This window comes from Entelurus aequoreus, linkage group LG05 (genome assembly GCF_033978785.1).
Source record: "Entelurus aequoreus isolate RoL-2023_Sb linkage group LG05, RoL_Eaeq_v1.1, whole genome shotgun sequence".
NCBI classification, from domain to species: Eukaryota; Metazoa; Chordata; class Actinopteri; order Syngnathiformes; family Syngnathidae; genus Entelurus; species Entelurus aequoreus.
This window is the reverse complement of record NC_084735.1, coordinates 68,312,994-68,330,688: the sequence shown is the minus strand read 5'-3', so window position 1 is coordinate 68,330,688 and position 17,695 is coordinate 68,312,994. Positions and strand designations below refer to the sequence as shown.

The 17,695-nt window shown below is 39.0% G+C and overlaps 1 protein-coding gene across 4 annotated transcripts in view; it reads right to left on the bottom strand.

Moving 5' to 3' along the window:
• Positions 1–246: 246 nt before the first annotated feature.
• gabrg2 (gamma-aminobutyric acid type A receptor subunit gamma2) overlaps positions 247–17,695 on the bottom strand; it is a 117,018-nt gene continuing 99,569 nt past the window's right edge. Inside the window, exons 7-11 of one of the 4 annotated variants that reach the window (XM_062048725.1) lie at positions 16,994–17,146; positions 14,324–14,529; positions 13,180–13,203; positions 3,862–8,680; positions 247–3,824 (exon numbers count right to left, since the gene is read on the bottom strand). In XM_062048725.1, the coding sequence (XP_061904709.1) occupies positions 8,402–8,680; positions 13,180–13,203; positions 14,324–14,529; positions 16,994–17,146 (662 nt within the window). In that variant the 3' untranslated portion in view covers positions 247–3,824; positions 3,862–8,401. Of the gene's footprint in view, positions 3,825–3,861; positions 8,684–13,179; positions 13,204–14,323; positions 14,530–16,993; positions 17,147–17,695 lie in introns of all 4 variants that reach the window. The other 3 variants (XM_062048724.1, XM_062048727.1, XM_062048726.1) reach the window with 3 other exon arrangements.

Genomic DNA, 17,695 nt, shown 5'->3' with positions numbered 1-17,695 from the left:
TATGTCCGATTTTTTCAGAGGTGTAAGAAAAACTGCCAATTATTCCACAATACCCCAAAGCCAAACAGTCCTTTTCAATAGGTGTAAAAACATTTTGGATCCCTAAATATATAATGTATATATGTGTATATATATATATATATATATAAAATAAATTAAAATATAAATTTAAATACCAACCATGTAATAGGTTGTGTGTGTATGTGTATGTGTGTGTATATATATATATATATATACACTACCGTTCAAAAGTTTGGGGTCACATTGAAATGTCCTTATTTTTGAAGGAAAAGCACTGTACTTTTCAATGAAGATAACTTTAAACTAGTCTTAACTTTAAAAAAATACACTCTATACATTGCTAATGTGGTAAATGACTATTCTAGCTGCAAATGTCTGGTTTTTGGTGCAATATCTACATAGGTGTATAGAGGCCCATTTCCAGCAACTATCACTCCAGTGTTCTAATGGTACAATGTGTTTGCTCGTTGGCTCAGAAGGCTAATTGATGATTAGAAAACCCTTGTGCAATCATGTTCACACATCTGAAAACAGTTTAGCTCGTTACAGAAGCTACAAAACTGACCTTCCTTTGAGCAGATTGAGTTTCTGGAGCATCACATTTGTGGGGTCAATTAAACGCTCAAAATGGCCAGAAAAAGAGAACTTTCATCTGAAACTCGACAGTCTATTCTTGTTCTTAGAAATGAAGGCTATTCCACAAAATTGTTTGAGTGACCCCAAACTTTTGAACGGTAGTGTATATATATATACACACACAGACACCCACACACATATTTTAACCCTGTGAAGGCCTTTTAATCAAACGTCTGTTTTCAATTAGTATAAATTTACAGTGCATGATTTATTATTAAATATGTGACATTGTCTGATAAAAAGGATAACAAAAACCAAATAAAAAACCCATTACAAGACATTAGCAAAAAAAAAAAAAAAACAATATAAAATGCTTTTCCGTCCTTCAAAAACTAGAGCCGTCTTATCGTCTGGTTTAACACATGACATTTAGACTAAAACACAAAGCTGATATGTAGGCGTTTTTCTCTCTCTTTCTTTTAACATATTTAACTGCTAAACATATTTTAACCAACACTGAATAACCTTTAGGATGTTTGAGAAGTAAAAAAAAACAAACAATCATTGCAGCCTTCTGTTTTTCCGAGGGGGGGGTTGAGTGTATTTTCTAACCCCAAAACACACTAACAAAAATGATATGCACTTTACAATTCTGGTTTTGGTATTTTCTGCTGTGAAAACAAGTAATGTCACAATGTACATTAGAAAGGGGATTCATATGACCCTATTCGTCACGGCTTACCTGACACATGAAACGTGACAAACTTGGAGCGTCTGCTTTAGCCGGCAGGAGAATGTTGAATATCTTAAAATGTGTTGTATGGCAATTCCAACTTTGACCACAGCGCCAGATGCGATGTAGCGTGGCACTTTCCGTCATTTTCAGCAGACTGCATTGACAAATGATAACCCCCCTCACCCCCTCCCCTTCTTCCTCTCATCTGATCCACCCAGGAATGGGGCCGTATGAATCCATTCCCTATTGTAGGCGATGTGACACTACTATAGTATTCCAAAATAAAAATGCTGTTTCTTTTATTTATTAGAATACATCAAACCTGTGTTAGCATACATTTGACATTTTATACACGAGGAGTGTCCACGTGTCACTAATGGTGTTGGGGCCGACCATTGGACACCCCCTGCTGTACATGTACCGATGATTACAAACAGATAAATAATGCCAGTAAAATGAGTGCCTGATTGCTGATCAATAAAAAAGCTTACTTTTCACAATGGGCCATACATTAAAAAACAAAACAAATTTATGACACATTTTTGCATCCCCACCCTCAGTTTGGGAAAGGTTGCTTTAGAACAGTGATTCTCAAACTAGTGGTACGAGGGCTTTATCTATAGAATCACTCAATGCAATATCCAAATACAGTGTTACTGTTCAAACTGTAATGTAACAGAGGCCAAACATATGAAATATCCTCGTTAAATCAAACATCTGTCTTGCTTTTAATGCATATTTGGGCTTACTACGCTACTGTATTGTATTATCGGTCATTATGGTGATACTTGAATAGTGTTTTCTGAGGTGGTATTTGTGGGAATCGTTTGAGAACCACTGCTTGAGTGCACCAACAACACGCTGAGGCTAGTAGTGTGGCAGGATCAGCGTTAAGAGTACAGGAAAAAAAAACACATGATAAAATTGTGTCACATGGGACATTGTTCTCGAACGCTCCTTGTTGTCCCCCCCCCCCCCCCTGTGAAAAGTAGTGGCATGACTGAGAAATCACAATAGAACAAACAAAACAGTTGGACAGGCCTTAGTGAGAACGTCGATCACAACAGAGAAAAAGAGAAGTCGCTGCACTGACATATCAAAGTCAAAAATGCACTCTTTGCATCGAATGCGTTGATTTTTTTTTTGTTTGTTTAAACATAAAGTACAATTTATTTCCATGAAATAAATAAATACCATAAATAAACAATAAATAGCATCCACTCTTGGATTATTCCATGTTCAGTCCATTAAATAAGTCTAAGATACTGTCATTTGATATAGTGTGACAAGCGGAAATTACAAAATATATATTTATACCCTTCTTTTCATCATTTATGTACAGAAATAGTGTGATTTACACCCCCCACCCCCTACCCTTCTGTTTCTTTCTTTTGTTTTTTTTGTTTTGTAAAAACGGCCAGGGTTTTTTTTTCTTTTGTTATGTTTTTGCATCATATATTATACACAACATTTACAAATCATATGCTTTCCTTCCAAGCAAATGAAAGCAAGTATAAACAAACATGAAGTGAGATGCTCAGTAATAAGGTTTGCTTATCTGTTGTTTTTTTTTTTTTTAATGGAACGCATGTTTTTAATGTGACGTTTTCAGGCAGAACATTTAAGCCATGCAATTCTAAAATCACATGAACCTCAGAGGTACTGTTGAAAACATTTAAATAAACCCACTATTGATGAAAAATAAAGTCAATTAATGGTGGCATTGTGTTTTTTTGGCAAGTTTCCCACACTTGAATGGAATGTTGCTTTGACGTGTTTGTGAACTGCAGTTTTCCTAGCACATATACAATACTGACCCAATATTATAAAAAAAAAAAAAAAAAGAGAAAATCTATACTATCCATCCATTCATCCATTTTCTACCGCTTGTCCCTTTAGGGGTCGCTGGAGCCTATCTCAGCTGCATTAGTTTTTCAGTATTATTGTAATAACTCGTAAATTACTATACAAATAGTTTTTTAGTGGCTGGACAGTTCATTGATTTTTGTTTTTGACTTTAAAACTAGCATGATAGTGCCTCTGTTTGCTAACTTGCCCAACACCATTCTCCCCATTCCACTTGATAACTGGTGTGCATGTGAGTGACAGGCAGAAAAGCTCTGCTATAATTGTACACATATCAGTGTTTCTATTTGTGATGGCGGGGAAAATTGTCAAATTTGCAAAATTGGCCATTACGCATTTGCAAAAAGTAAGCAACAAATATTAGTAGCAAAAACATATATTTCGAAATATAAACTTTATTTTTTTTGCTGCCGGCGAGCGCCTTCCGATGGGGAAGGGGCCCGCAACATTGAGAAGAGAGATATGTGCTTTCATTTTAGTCTCTACAAGACTTGTCGCCAATGTTCCCTCTAATTTTTCATGTGTGTGAGCAAACGCAAAAACTCCCTGAGCATTCAGTGGAGTCCATGTGAGCAACATCAGACGTGCACACTGTGGCTACACCAGCAGCACACCTGTCCCAAACCTGACTAAATAACACCAGCAGCACACCTGTCCCAAACCTGACTAAATAACAAGTTCAATCTCCATCCATCCATCCATTTTCTACCGCTTGTCCCTTTCGGGGTCGCGGGGGGTGCTGGAGCCGATCTCAGCTGCACTCGGGCGGAAGGCGGGGTACACCCTGGACAAGTCACCACCTCATCGCAGGGCCAACACAGATAGACAACATTCTCTTATTATTATAATCAAATGACAGCAGTCATTTCCATGAGATGATTTTCTAATATAAGTGTTTAGGCCCACTTACAATGACAATAACAAAAAATATTGTTTTTCATGAACTGTGTACTTGTATTGTTTGTCTGGGTGGAGGTCCTGCTTTGGAAATAATTTGTACCCCTTTCAGACATTGCATTTAGTTCCCATTAAAACATTCACATGTTGCACAATGAGATGTAAGCAGGGGATCATGTGTACATTCCTGCAACTTCCTGTTTGTAAAAAATATATTTTTATTAGTATTTATTTAATATACTAACAGCATTTCATGATTAATATTTATAAATTAAGATTTCTAATAAATGACACCAGAATAAGCACACATTTGATTGGTAAATCATAGTGTAACGACCTGGAATGACACTTTATGTGTGGTGTTGGAGTTATCCGACTTTTTGTGTGGCTGTAAACGCATCACTGGCTAAGTGACATATTTGCCTGTGTTGGCGCAAGTGAGAAAGAGCGAGCGGCTGCTGTTGATGTAACAAAGTTGCCTTTGGCCTGGTTTGTACTGCAGAAAATGACCAGTTTTGCTAGATATCATTTTTTTTACTAATGTTTTGGTGATGTGTTTATGGCCGACAATAAAGAGTTTTGCTCAGTAAAGTGATGGATGGAATTCATGTCCTCAAAGCGTCTCGACAGACGTTACAATATTTGAACAATGATGAAGAAAACTGTTTTCTCTGTCGTGTCCGTGTGTCGAAAATTGTTATGCGCTTATTTTTTTATTTGATTTTGTGCGTGGCATAGATTCGCCGTGCTCAGAGGACGCTTGAGCAGTGCGCAATTGCACAGGCGCGCACCTTAGAGGGAACGTTGCTTGTCGCTTAAGGGTTCTGATTACTCACTAAGATGGCAACACTACTGATGGGTAAATGACACTTCAGTGAGTGTATGGCACACTCACTAGCTGTATTGACACTTAGGGATGATGTTCGAAACCGGTTCTCCCGGTTGTTCGATAAGAAAAGAAACGATTCCATGGACTCGAATCCCTTTTTGAGAACCGGTTCCCGTTATTGAGGCCACTATAGTAAAGAAAAAGAGTTGGTTCTTTATTCGAATCCCTGGGAACGAATCCCGTCCCACAGGAAATGCACTGTGGGACATCACAGGAAATGACGTAGCTCAGTCATTAGGCGGCAGATACAGAAAGCAGCAAAAATAATGGACCGGAAAAAACGCCTCAAGACATGGCTTCATTTTACAAAAAAATACGAAGAGGAAACGGCATAATGCAATTATTGCCAGACTTCGCTCTCATGTAAGGGGAGCAGTACAACAAGCATGTTGAAACATGTTCAGGGCGCACATAACCTGAATGTTCGAGAACCGTGGCGTGTCTTCGACACGTGGAGAAGCAGCAACAGAGATGACGAAGCACGCCCCTCTTCCTCTGCTTCAACCTGCAGCCCCAGTTCCAGTGGTAGTGCCGGTGAGTAATTAACGTTAACTGTTGCCGGTTAATTTCCATATTTGCTCACTTGTAGCCTTCAGGCTAAAATTAGGTTACCTCTTATGTCAACCAGGACTGCAGTAATGTTAGCTAGACTAACGTTACCTAAGCATAGTCAGTGGCTAACGGTAATGTTAACGTTAGCCTTTTTGTATGTGTCTGATAACGTTAACGGTATCTTGTAGCCTACACCACTCCAGAGTTTGCACGTCTGTCTAATAAACTAGTGCTTTCTTTCTTTCTTTAGTTTATTTCGTACATGAATACACTTACAGTATAATACATCACAGTCTCATATCATTTCATTTCACTACATCATGTCCGAAAAGGAGTAGGAAGAAGTAAAGCTTATTTAATCCTACCCCTTTCCCACTTCAGAGTGTTTACAAATATATACATCATTTACTGACCTTTTTATAATAAAATAACATCTGTGAATTAGTATATACAACAGTTTTGTAATATGTAATTAATTAATTCAGTCATTATTAACATACTGAAATGAAGAATATCTTATTTTCAATAAGGTGGAAAGTATTTCTCATAATTCTTCTTTGTACTTTGTAAGCACTACTAATTTGAACAACCTCTTAAAGTGGATCATATCAGTACAATGTTTAACTTCATTACTTAATCCATTCCATCATTTAATTCCACACCACTAAAGACTTAATAACAGACACCCTAGTCTGCACATTCAGCTAATTTCCCCCCTAATTCTATGCTGTGTCTGTCCCTCATTCTCCCTCCAGGACAAGGACGTGCAGTCATTCCTGGAGAAGGCCACACTGATGGACCCCAGAAGGTTTAGATACAGACTGGAGGAGGATGTCGTCAAACCTATCTGTGTGTCCAAGCTAGTTCCGCGCCAAGTGAACGTGTTTTTTCGACCGCTGGCGACACGATTAGCGAAGAGCGGGTCAGACTTGATCCTGAAAAAGCAGACATGCTATATGAAGAAGAATTGTTGATTGATGACTGTGGCGTTCTTAGTGTCATAGTAGTTAGTATGTTCCAATAGCAGCAGAAGTGCACTTTTTGGAGATCTGTATTATTTTCAGTTTTGTGCCCAAGGGATTGATTTTATTTAACACTATATTATTATTTATACACCTATAGTGATCACAGAGACAGGTTGTTTTTGTGTTACTGTATGTATTTGTTTTTCTGAAAAATCCCACTTAATATACTTTGGGTAACAACAGTCAATATTTTTTAAATCTTTTTTTAGGGGGGTAACAACAGTCAATATTTATTTAATGTAATTTAATTTTTTTCTTACAAAACAAAAGTGAGCTTTTGTTAAACAATATATTGTGTTTTTTTCCATATACAACAACTTATCTGGATTCGATAAGAGAATCGATAAGGAATCGGTTCGATAAGAGGATTCGATAATGGGCTCAAACTCGTTAATTTCTTATCAAACATCATCCCTATTGACACTGCACAGATAATGTGTTACTGTTTTAGCATGGTCATCTGCCATCTCATTAAAAAAAAAAAGTCCCTACCTGTAAATAAAATTAATAGTTAGCAAATATGATTATTTTAGTTTTTTTTAAAAAACATATATCTGTACAGAAAGGAATAAGAAACCGGCGACTCTGGTCAATGAGCCAAATAGTAAACCCGAAAATAAGAACATTTAATTTATTTGGCGCTACAAGATCAAAATGATCCCAGATGCCGGAATTTTTCACTTCTTCGACTTCATTTAATATGAGAGGAAATAATTTCTTCCTGATAAAAGCATTTTGGTGCTTCGCAGTCAAACTGTCAAATGTTTATTCTTTTTTTAAAGTGACACAGATGGAGGGACACAGTATCTATCGCTCCTTGTGTTTCATAAGGCATCGATGCTTCAATATCGTTTGACCCACCACTAATGATCCCTCTTGCGCTGTTGTTTTATGCTCTTGCAGACCAGGCGAGTTATAACGTGTGTATGATATGCAAATCGATGCAACAAATAAATACATACAGGTATGGTTAACACTGATCTCTAGACCAAATGGCGTCTTATATTCAGGTCATTCTGCATTTTTTTTGTTTCTCATCTTACACAAGCACAGTTCGTGATCTAAATGCCGGCTTTTAACACAAAACAGTCCCTACTAAACTCTACCCTGACCAGCTGTGTGTGAAGAAAGTGTATTGGAACCCTGAATGACAACCAGCTGTAGCCCAAAAAAACGATAAAACAAACAATAAAATAAAGATTGTTTTGGCCTTGAAAGGTGCATGCAATAATATATAAAGTGTGTGATTGTAAAATATATACAGTGTCTGTACAGTCATCATAGCTCTGACCACGTGTAGAAATGTGACGTTTAGTTGTGCTATTAGAAGACAATTCTTCCAGGGATAATAACATCATTGATTGCTCTAAATGGCGTGCAGCCACCAGCAGAGGCAACTTAACAAACTGCTTTCGGTCTCGTCATTTTGCTCAATACAACACTGGCATGGAAACAGGAGTTCAGAACATTCAGCGGGAATCTCTCGTCCCCTTTTTAAAAAAAAAAAGAACAATTCCGCCCGTGATTGGAAAGGTAGCCCATCCCTATAAAAGTGATTGACATTTTGTAGTATTTCACGTAAAATATACTGTACATGAACAGCGGGTCATTTTCTATTTGTCTGGGTGCGAGAAAAAAACAAAACAAAAACGAGGCATTGGCACAGTGAAGATTAACACACGCAGGGATAATTATAATCAGTGTTTATCGATCTTTTCATGCCGGTTAAATGGACTGCTACAAGATTTGCGATGTCCGTCACGCCCAAAACGAATGAGATGTTGATAAGGAATAACATTGAAGAAGTCCCACAATGGTGATAAGGCTGGACGCGCGCTCTTAGAGATAGAGATAGGACACCCAGTAGACCAGGTTGAAGAGACCGAACGCGGTGGGGAAGAAGATGCGCGCGTACGAGTCAATCTTAGCGATGCGGATGTGCAAGCGGCCGTGTCGCCACGCCCCCGAGCGGCAGTCCTCGAAGCAGCAGAAGAAGCTGGTGCAGTCCTTGCCGTCCAGACACTCGTAGCCGTACTCCTCGTCACGCTCCTGCATGTGCGTGGCGTTGTTCATCTGGATGGCCGTGGCCGAGCGCGGGCGGATGTCCACCGTGGGCGTCTGCTTTGGACAGGAATCGTGTCGGGGTGGGAGTGGGATGGGGGGGAATAAAAAAAAAAGGAAAGTCAGTCTGCAGCACCGAGCGGCGTTTACAAGCGTGACTTGACGGGAGGAACCTCATTTGAGATTGAGCCATTAGTCAGCAAAATGTAATTAGCGCCTTTAATTTGCATAATGAAGCCTTATAATGCCAAGAAAACACAAATAGAGCGATAATGACCCCCTATGTACTTGTAATTAGCGGGGCCTGTAATGACAATGTGTCAGTCTCTGCTGAGACCTTTAACGAAGATGATATCGTTTGGGCTGCCGTAATATTTTTTTTCAGAACAGTATGGCTGTTTGTTTAGCAGCCACATGAATTTAGCTGCTGCAAAATTAGGACAAGTTACTTACAAAAAGATCATTTATAGCAATTCCGAAAATGCTGTACAGTATTTCCCCACAGAGGGGCCTCTGCTCTAATAGATGCCCCTTTATAAGGAAACACACTAATGCCTCCTTATAAATGTTATTGAGGACTACTAAAAAGTGAGCTGACTGCTAACCCAGATGCTAACCAAAGCAGAAGCATTAATGGAGGTCTCTTAGTAGCGTGTTTAATCTTACGAGTTTCTACTCAGTTCGAGTCTCTCGCTCCATGCACAGGATTAATTATCTAAGGCACATTTTCAATTATTATTGTTCTAATTGCACCTGGGACCGCTCCGCATCGTTGAGTGTAGGGATTTCCCAGTCCAATATTGATATCAGTTTGACATCAGCAGTATCAAATTATATTCTGAAGCTAAAGATGGACAATCAGTTAACATCTAAATGTCCTCCAATTGTTACACACAGTTGGTCTTTTCTCAATTTTTAATGAAGTCATCCACAAATGGTCAACATGTATGCGCTAGTAGCTACACAACAGCTAAGCACACAAGCTAGACATACCTAAGTGAGGTTTAATTGAACAATATTGCAGTCTAAAACACCACCTTTGTTAATACAAACAAGTATCAAATATTACAGTATAGCTGCATAGTACTTACAGATACAAAGTCTCTAAGGTGTCAGCGTATTAGAAAGTATCCAGTGACAAAAGTGCCCGCATAATTGAAATAACTGGGTCATGGGCTTAACTTAGTGCATTCAGACTTATAACGGTTATATGTTTAAGTAAATTCACTTAATTAAACGTTTCCTAACATTCCATACTAAAAACATGTGCTATGATTCCTGCTGATATCCTATCAGATCAATATTTGTAATGGCCAATACTCAAAGCCCCAATACAGATATTGTATTGTATCGATACACCCCTTATCATTTCGTACTGAAAGCCTTGAGTGGGCAGGATATGTACTAAAGACAAATTGGAAAGTTAACACACTGTAGGATCCGTGCAAAGGTTGCAAACATCCCCTTTAATGTTGAAAACATGATTTGAAATTTAGAGATACATGTTTTCTCTCTAATAGACAACAGATTATTTGCCACTTGCCAAGATTTCACATTTTATTTCTAGAAATGTCCCTAGTTTTGAAAGCTATTAACTTATATTTAGTCACTGATTTTACATAATTTTAATTTTAGAATGCATAATATTGTGTCTGTTCTAGTTTAAAAATAAGATACTTTAGTTTTCCCTACATGGAAAATCAGGTTTAAAGATTCTACAACATAGCAATGATGCTAAATTTAGAAATTGCAAGACAATACTTATTTCTAGCTTTAAATTCCTGCTAATTTCTAGATGTACAAATCTTGATTTACGATGTATTATTTAATAAAATTAACCAGTTGCAAGGACAGATAATTTCACTAGTTTTTAGTAATCATCCCTAAAATATAGTCTTTTTTTATCTTATATTTTGTCAGATCTTTTTTTGCAGTGTACTCTATGCAGTTGAGTAAAATGTTCGGCCCCCAGAGCCACTAGAAGAGGAAGTGAATCTGGAAGAAAATCAGTATTCAAAAATGCCAAGTTCAAACATCACACCACTTTTTTGTTGCAGAAACTGAATTTCTAGCTGCATGGCGGAATAAATGCGTTGGCAGCATTTGAAGCATCTTTGACCTTGCTGGTAAAGTGTCAAATTTGACTTCTTTTGAAAGGTAATGTGCCGCCAAGCATCTTGAAAAACTTTTAAGAATTTGTGCTTTCCAGAATGTGTTGTTCTAACACACAATAAAAAACACATTCTATGTTCTGTGTATGTTTTCCAGCATTAATAAGGTTCTACTCACTACATGAGGCCATGCTTACAGCAAAATAGGAGCATTGCTTGTTGTTAGAACATAGCATTATATGCTGTTAGCATGCATCCTTAAACAAGCTTCAAATACTTGACTTAACAGTTCATTCCCTACGGCCTCATTTAGCCCAGTATTTGTGCACAAACCCGCTGTCCCTTTTGAAAATGACACATAACCCCAAACATACGGGTCGCTTAAAGCGCTTTGTTTTTTTAATTTTTTTTAGGTCCGAATGAGTGGACAGTATCTTGAGTTAATGAAGGCATTTAGCCGAGCAGGTTATGACTCAGTTCTCAAAGGGGATCGGTTGCATCGGAGGCAGCGCAGTGAGTGGAAGCTCAAGCAGAAGGAGCATTAGCAGCGTCCCGCTCACGCCGAGCTGTGCTGGGTTGGTGTCAGCAAACAAAGAAAGAAAAATAAAACCTCAAAAAAGGAACAACACACTGGCATTGGCAACTTTAACTGACTGAAAAGTAGACAACCTTGCACAAAACGTGGGTTATTTGAGAATGTGCTTTCATTCCGCATTGATGACCATCTTTGTGGGTTTCCCTTGTAGATAAGCAGATTTCTACAGGATATGGACAAAGGTTTTGGATGCTGGACCACTACACAAATACAAAGGACAAATACAGATAACATTGTCTTTTGTTGATAGAGCAGCTTCTATTCTTCTGGGAATATGTTTTCCTCTTTTTTGGAATATTTTGGAATGTGTCTATACGAATGTATGTCCACTCATCCAGGAGGGACAGAGATTGGCGTTGCCCACAGAATTCTCACAAAGTTGGAAGAATTAAGTTTGGTAAGATAAAGAATTAACATGAAAGAACAAACAGAATAAACAGAACCTCTAAATTACAGGTTCTCTGGATGATTGCGCTCTTGAAGTTGTGAGCAAAGTCCTGTCCATGGTGGAAGGGCTCCGGTATCCTAGGGGTATATTGGATCAAGACATCAAAAGATAGATTGGTGTAATTTACTGGTCGACATTCCCACCAAATGCCTAAGAGTTAAGGTGGGAGACACTGAGTAGAACCAGCAATTCTCTACATTTAGGGGTTACTGTTACCTTGACTGGTTTCTTGGCATGCCAAGATGTCTCTTGGATGCATCCCGAGTAGGGGAATACGAACCATGTGACTGGCATATGGCATAATGTACTGATTGCTTCACCTTGTGGAGGTGAAAACAGATTTCAGATTGCAATTTAATCAACGGTGTGTTCCCACCCACAACAAGGGTCAATAAGTTTTTGGTCGCGACGGAGAGGACTTTGTGGGGCTAGGGGTTGTAGATGACATTTACTGCTCCTCCACATCGGTAGAGCTGCTCAGGCCCTCCTGAATTCTCTTCCAGTTGTTGTATTGCGATGTGTTGCAGACAGATTGCTGAACAAAAACAACCTTTGGCCAGAGAATTTGGGTAGTGATCAAAAGGACCAGATTGCCGAGTTTAGGCTCATCCTTTGAGATCAGATTGGGTATCCCCTGTGCTACAACTAGAAGAGGTGACTGAAATTAGGGAAGTCTGGTACTGCCTTACCATTTTACTCTTCTGCTCATGTCAGGTGGACAGAAAAGGATAAGTGGAATTTTAGACATCTGATCCAAAACCATTGTCCATGAAATGTAGGTATAGATTTGAGTTGTGTCCAGCGCCTGTCTTGGCTGTACCAACTTACCTGATGTTCAAAGCACCTCTAATTAGAGTCAACACACTGCAGGGGTTGTCTGTTTCAGTCTGTTAAGGCTCTGCTGACTCTGTAGGAAGTGTCAGGTTGAGAAGCCCAGCAAACACAGAGGTAAAGTTTCATTGGCAGAACGAGGGGGAGGGAAAAAAAGAGAGGAAGGTTTTTTTCCATTTTTTTGCAGACACTTTCTGTGGCTTAAACAACAAGAGTGAAACAGGACAGAGGGAGCCAGAACCAGTCCGCGCTGGGCCTGGACTGCAGTGTTCTACACGGTACAGGATCAGTGGGACGCTTATTTAAATTGTAAACACAAAAACAAAACACTGCTTGAGTATGTCTGGCTGGCTGCCTCCGCTCTGTGCACAGCAGAGAACACCTTTTCAATGTTGTTGTTTTTTTTCAACCCTGTTAAGTAAATGAAGAGGTGTATAACTTTACAAAAAGCAGGGAACTGAAAGGAGGCATATTTTGCTGTACAGCAGACAGTAAAGCAAGTGAGGTGCTCAAGGGCTCAAACGAGCCAAAAAATGCAGCAGACACATGCAGTCAGACACAGGCAATATACCTTGGAGGAAAAGAGCCGGAGGAGCTTTTGTCCGGACCGGAAACAAAGAATGTGAGGAATTGAATAAGAGAACAAACAGCAACAAACAGAAAAAAACGAGATGTCAATAACAATAATTAGAATGAAAACAAAACAAGATAATGCATGAAAATTTGACATTTTACATCTAACCCAGAATGAAGATACTGTTGAGAGACATACATATTATGAGGACGCATAGGAAGGCGGGATACATGGTGAGTTATACAGTATCTTGTTGTGGCTTTGCCACTACACAGTACCAGTTATACTTGGCACATTGTAATCATAAGGAAAATAAGGGCAGCAACTGTAGGACACAGATCGTGTCTGTGGGGTGTAATACTATGCTAAATGGGTCTGCTCATGTTGGCATCTGTGTTTCTTTTACAAGGGCATTGCTGCACCCCGGCTGACCAGGTACTAGTAAATAGTACCTTATAGTACCTGCTTTGCTGATAGAAAAGTGTCCGTCGTGGGTTTTGTTAAACCAAATTGGTACCATGCAGTGGCAAAAGGCCAATCTGTAAAGTGGTTTCTTTCTTATGCAACGAGTACAAGCATGTGTTTCTTTCCCACCAGTTTCATTAGTATGTTTATAACTGAATATCCATAACATGATTGATTACCAACATAATCAATAGCAACAGCTGTAATCCACACGTATTATATTTACGACATAATTTAAATATAGAAACTAAGCCAGTATTTACAAAGTAATATTTAAAGACACTCCTTGGTGGGGGGGAATTGCTCTCCGCCCTTCAGTCGGGGGTTCCACGATCTCTTGATGGATTGAAGGCTAACATTAGGGCAGTGCTTGTGTGTCATGTGATCTGGGTTTAAATTACAAGTGTAACAGATGTGCAGGGGGATTACGCAACTGTTTGACCTTAAGGCCTCTCTCATTGAGTAAATCGAGGTGACAGTGATTGGGAAGATGCTCCCTTAGGGATGCTAAACAGTGTTTTTTTTTTGAGGATTAACTTCAGCGCAATACTTTAGGAGAGGGACATCCAGTATGTCATTGAACCTTCACCTATATAAAGAATACGTGGAACATTGTAGAATGTTACACAGCTTGGAAGTACAAAGCGACCTTACTTAGCTTTAGAAGGTCACTTACCGGGTTTTTCTTCTTCTTATCCTTTTTGGCACTGGGCTTCCGGTTGCTAACAAAATAGTGCAACGTGCCGTATTCTATTAGCGCAGCAAAGACGAAGATGAAGCAGACGGACACAAACAGGTCCATGGCAGTCACGTAGGAGACTTTAGGGAGAGACTTCCTGGCTATGGTACTCAGCGTAGTCATGGTCAGCACAGTGGTGATGCCTGGTCACGGACAAAGAAGAACATGTTGGGATTGTATGGTAAGAAACTAGTGAAAGACTAGAATGGACAGCTGCAGTAGCTGTCCTATCTCTTCTTCAAGCATGAACTGAGACATCTTCTAAAACAAACTGAACAGTCTAGTTGCGATTGATTGTGCTACAGTACATATCTTTGATACAAGTAATGATTTTTCTTGATCAAACAGACTAAGTATTTTGAATAAACTTTAGTGAAAGAAAGTGGTATACAACAGGTGTCCATTCTATTTCTATTATGGTACACTCTACACCAATGTCCTCCATAGGCTAATTATTATCATTATCAATGTTTGTCTATTTTTCTACAACCCCAAAGTACAATGTGAGTGTAAAATTGTAATTTGCATTCCAGACTACTGGGAAGTATGAACTACAAACTTCTGAGGTCTGATTTAAAATGTTCCAAAAAAGAAAACACCAAAAAACATGACTGACAACCACAAGTTATTATAGGTGATTATGCTAAAAACTACAGTAATACACCAACAACAAACCTACCTCTTCTGTGATTGTTCAATTTATTTTATACACTGTATGTGGTGAATATGAAGACGTTTCTTCAGTTGCATTACATCAACCAATGGATCGGGTCGTCTGATATAGTATATTTGTTTGTACAGTACTTTAACTAGTACAAAAAAACTAATACATGCCTATTTTACACAGGAACATTATTGTTGCATATGCCATTAATACAGATTGAAGCAACTGTGTGCACTTTTACGCAGCAAAACAGAATCCTGCAATCAGATAATAGCATCCAGTGTAAATACAGAAAAAGGGTGGGAGAGGTGAGCGTCAGTCGTTCCAACTCTCTCTCCGGTTCCCAGGTAGTTTTTGAGGACTAATGTACCCTTTACTCACAAGCAGAGTCCCACCTCTGAAGACAGACAAATTGCCAAGTCAACTTTGTACCTACCCATGTGTTGGCACTGTATAAACAGAATATAAACACATAAATAAAGCAGAAAATTGCGGCTTTTACAGGCAGTGTGATGTCATATTTATTTTTAGATTTGTAACACTTTTGTAAGTAGGAATTTAAGCAGTATACTTTTTAAGTCATAAGGTGGGATATTTCTGATTTCCAGTTTTCTGGAAGGTACACATTTTCCTGAGTGTGGCTTCTTTTATTTTATTTTTCGAATTGGATATTTTAACTTTACAATATTTCAAAAGGCAGTCACTGCAATGAGGTGAATAAATATTGCAACAAAAAGAGGATTAACGATAGCTGTTTAATCAAGAGCTCTTAACAGTTCGATTAGGCCTGAGCAGCTGTTTTCCACTTCCGTGATCCATATGCTTGATGGTTTATCTGCCATTGACCACCAACACTGAAACTACACTCCAATAAACCCCATCTGGCGATCTTTCTCCCTGTATGTTTCTAATGAAGATGGAGAAAAAGTTAGCGTGATAGCGCATTACCATGTTTGCATGGTCACTGATATGGCACATTTGGCAGCCTTCAAGTAGATGTAAACAAAAACAAGCTTTGGATAAATAAGGACGTATGTGTGGGAGCTGACGCGAGTCTATATTTGGTGCGGACCAAAAGACCTCCGTCTGCCTTAAGATTAATACACGGCATTGTGAGTGAATTGGTTTATTTCTGGGTGGCATTGAAGGATTAGGAATGATGTCATCTACATTAATCCACTCCCTAACCACCTGGCTGTGTGTACTCTCTGTATAATCTTTCAAAAAAGAAAATTAAGATATTTGTTTCTTGGTGTAATTTTAACAGGGGGATTTGGCGCTGGGAGCATTCCCACCACAAATCGTCGGCAGGAGCTAAATAAGTCTATTTTTAGAGATTAATTGCAGACCAAGTAATGACAACAACAAGGTGGGGGAAGGGTTTCTTCCCAGGCGGATTATTACACGTTAAGCAACGCTCGCTAATGATCACATTGCACATGAGTTTGGGTCAAGATTTCTAGCTGACAAGGAGAAACGTACGGATGAACTCCCAGGGATGTCCCCCGAGGGTAAAAGAAGTTCAAAGCCTGACACGTTAAATTGATAACTAAACTTTTGCTCTTGTTTTTTTTCAGTGTCCTTTTTACTTTGCGTTGAATTGAAGCATCAACGTCTATCATTGCTATTATTTTGCTGAGGCGGAATTGCGGCATCTTTTCAGCTGCACTACATAATGAATGTCTCATTAAGGCATGCGGGAAAACATGTGCCAGGGTAGGGGCTTCTAATCAAGATGGACTAGATTCCTAAGCCTGTCTCAGAGGGAAATAAGAGGCGGAGGAAAGATGGTGCAAGGAAGGAAAGAGGACACCAAAGTAAACTACTGTTCAGTCTGAGGTCAACTCACCACCAAATACTTTTTTCACAGACATAACGGTTAATGGATCCAAGTAGTAAAGTGTTTAAAAACTGAAACGATTTTGCATTAGCTTGTTCTTTACCTAGTGATGTCCTGGCTGGCACAGCATCTTTGTTGATCCAGAATGAGACCCAAGAGAGAACAACAATCAGAGTGCAAGGGATGTAGGTCTGGATTGTGAAGTAGCCCATTCTCCTGCTCAAGTCAAAGAAGACCGTCAGCACAACGTAGTCTCCTACAAAAAAGAAACAAAGACGGGAAATTTGAAAACATGCCGGATGAGGCTTCACCTGATAACGTTGTTTTGTCCTGAACAGATACCAAAGTACGCTTTACCCAGTCTATTACATATTGTTTTAACACACTGTGATCAAACACACTGTGATCAAACACAGCTGAGTAAACAAGTCAAGACGATGAATACGTAATGCTGTGTAACCAAAGACATCTCAACCTGATTGCTAAAAGAAGTTCGTAGTTGAATTTGCTGCAATCAAAAAGAAAAGAGGTGCGATAACGTAGGGTGCATGTACATGCCCTTGTCACCAATCCATGTCCTGCCTCTGGGATGAATGTCTAGCCCTGTTTTCACCAAACAAAAAAAGTTTAAACATACTCTTTCCACATTGCAAAAGGTGCCAAAATAACTAATTTGTACCATATTACTGATCCGTGCAGTCCTCAAGCTATGTACATAGCTGCCTACACGCCACATGTTAGAAAGAGATCAGGTTGTATCATACAATCGGGAACTCAGGGACTGTATCACACAGAGTTCTACAAG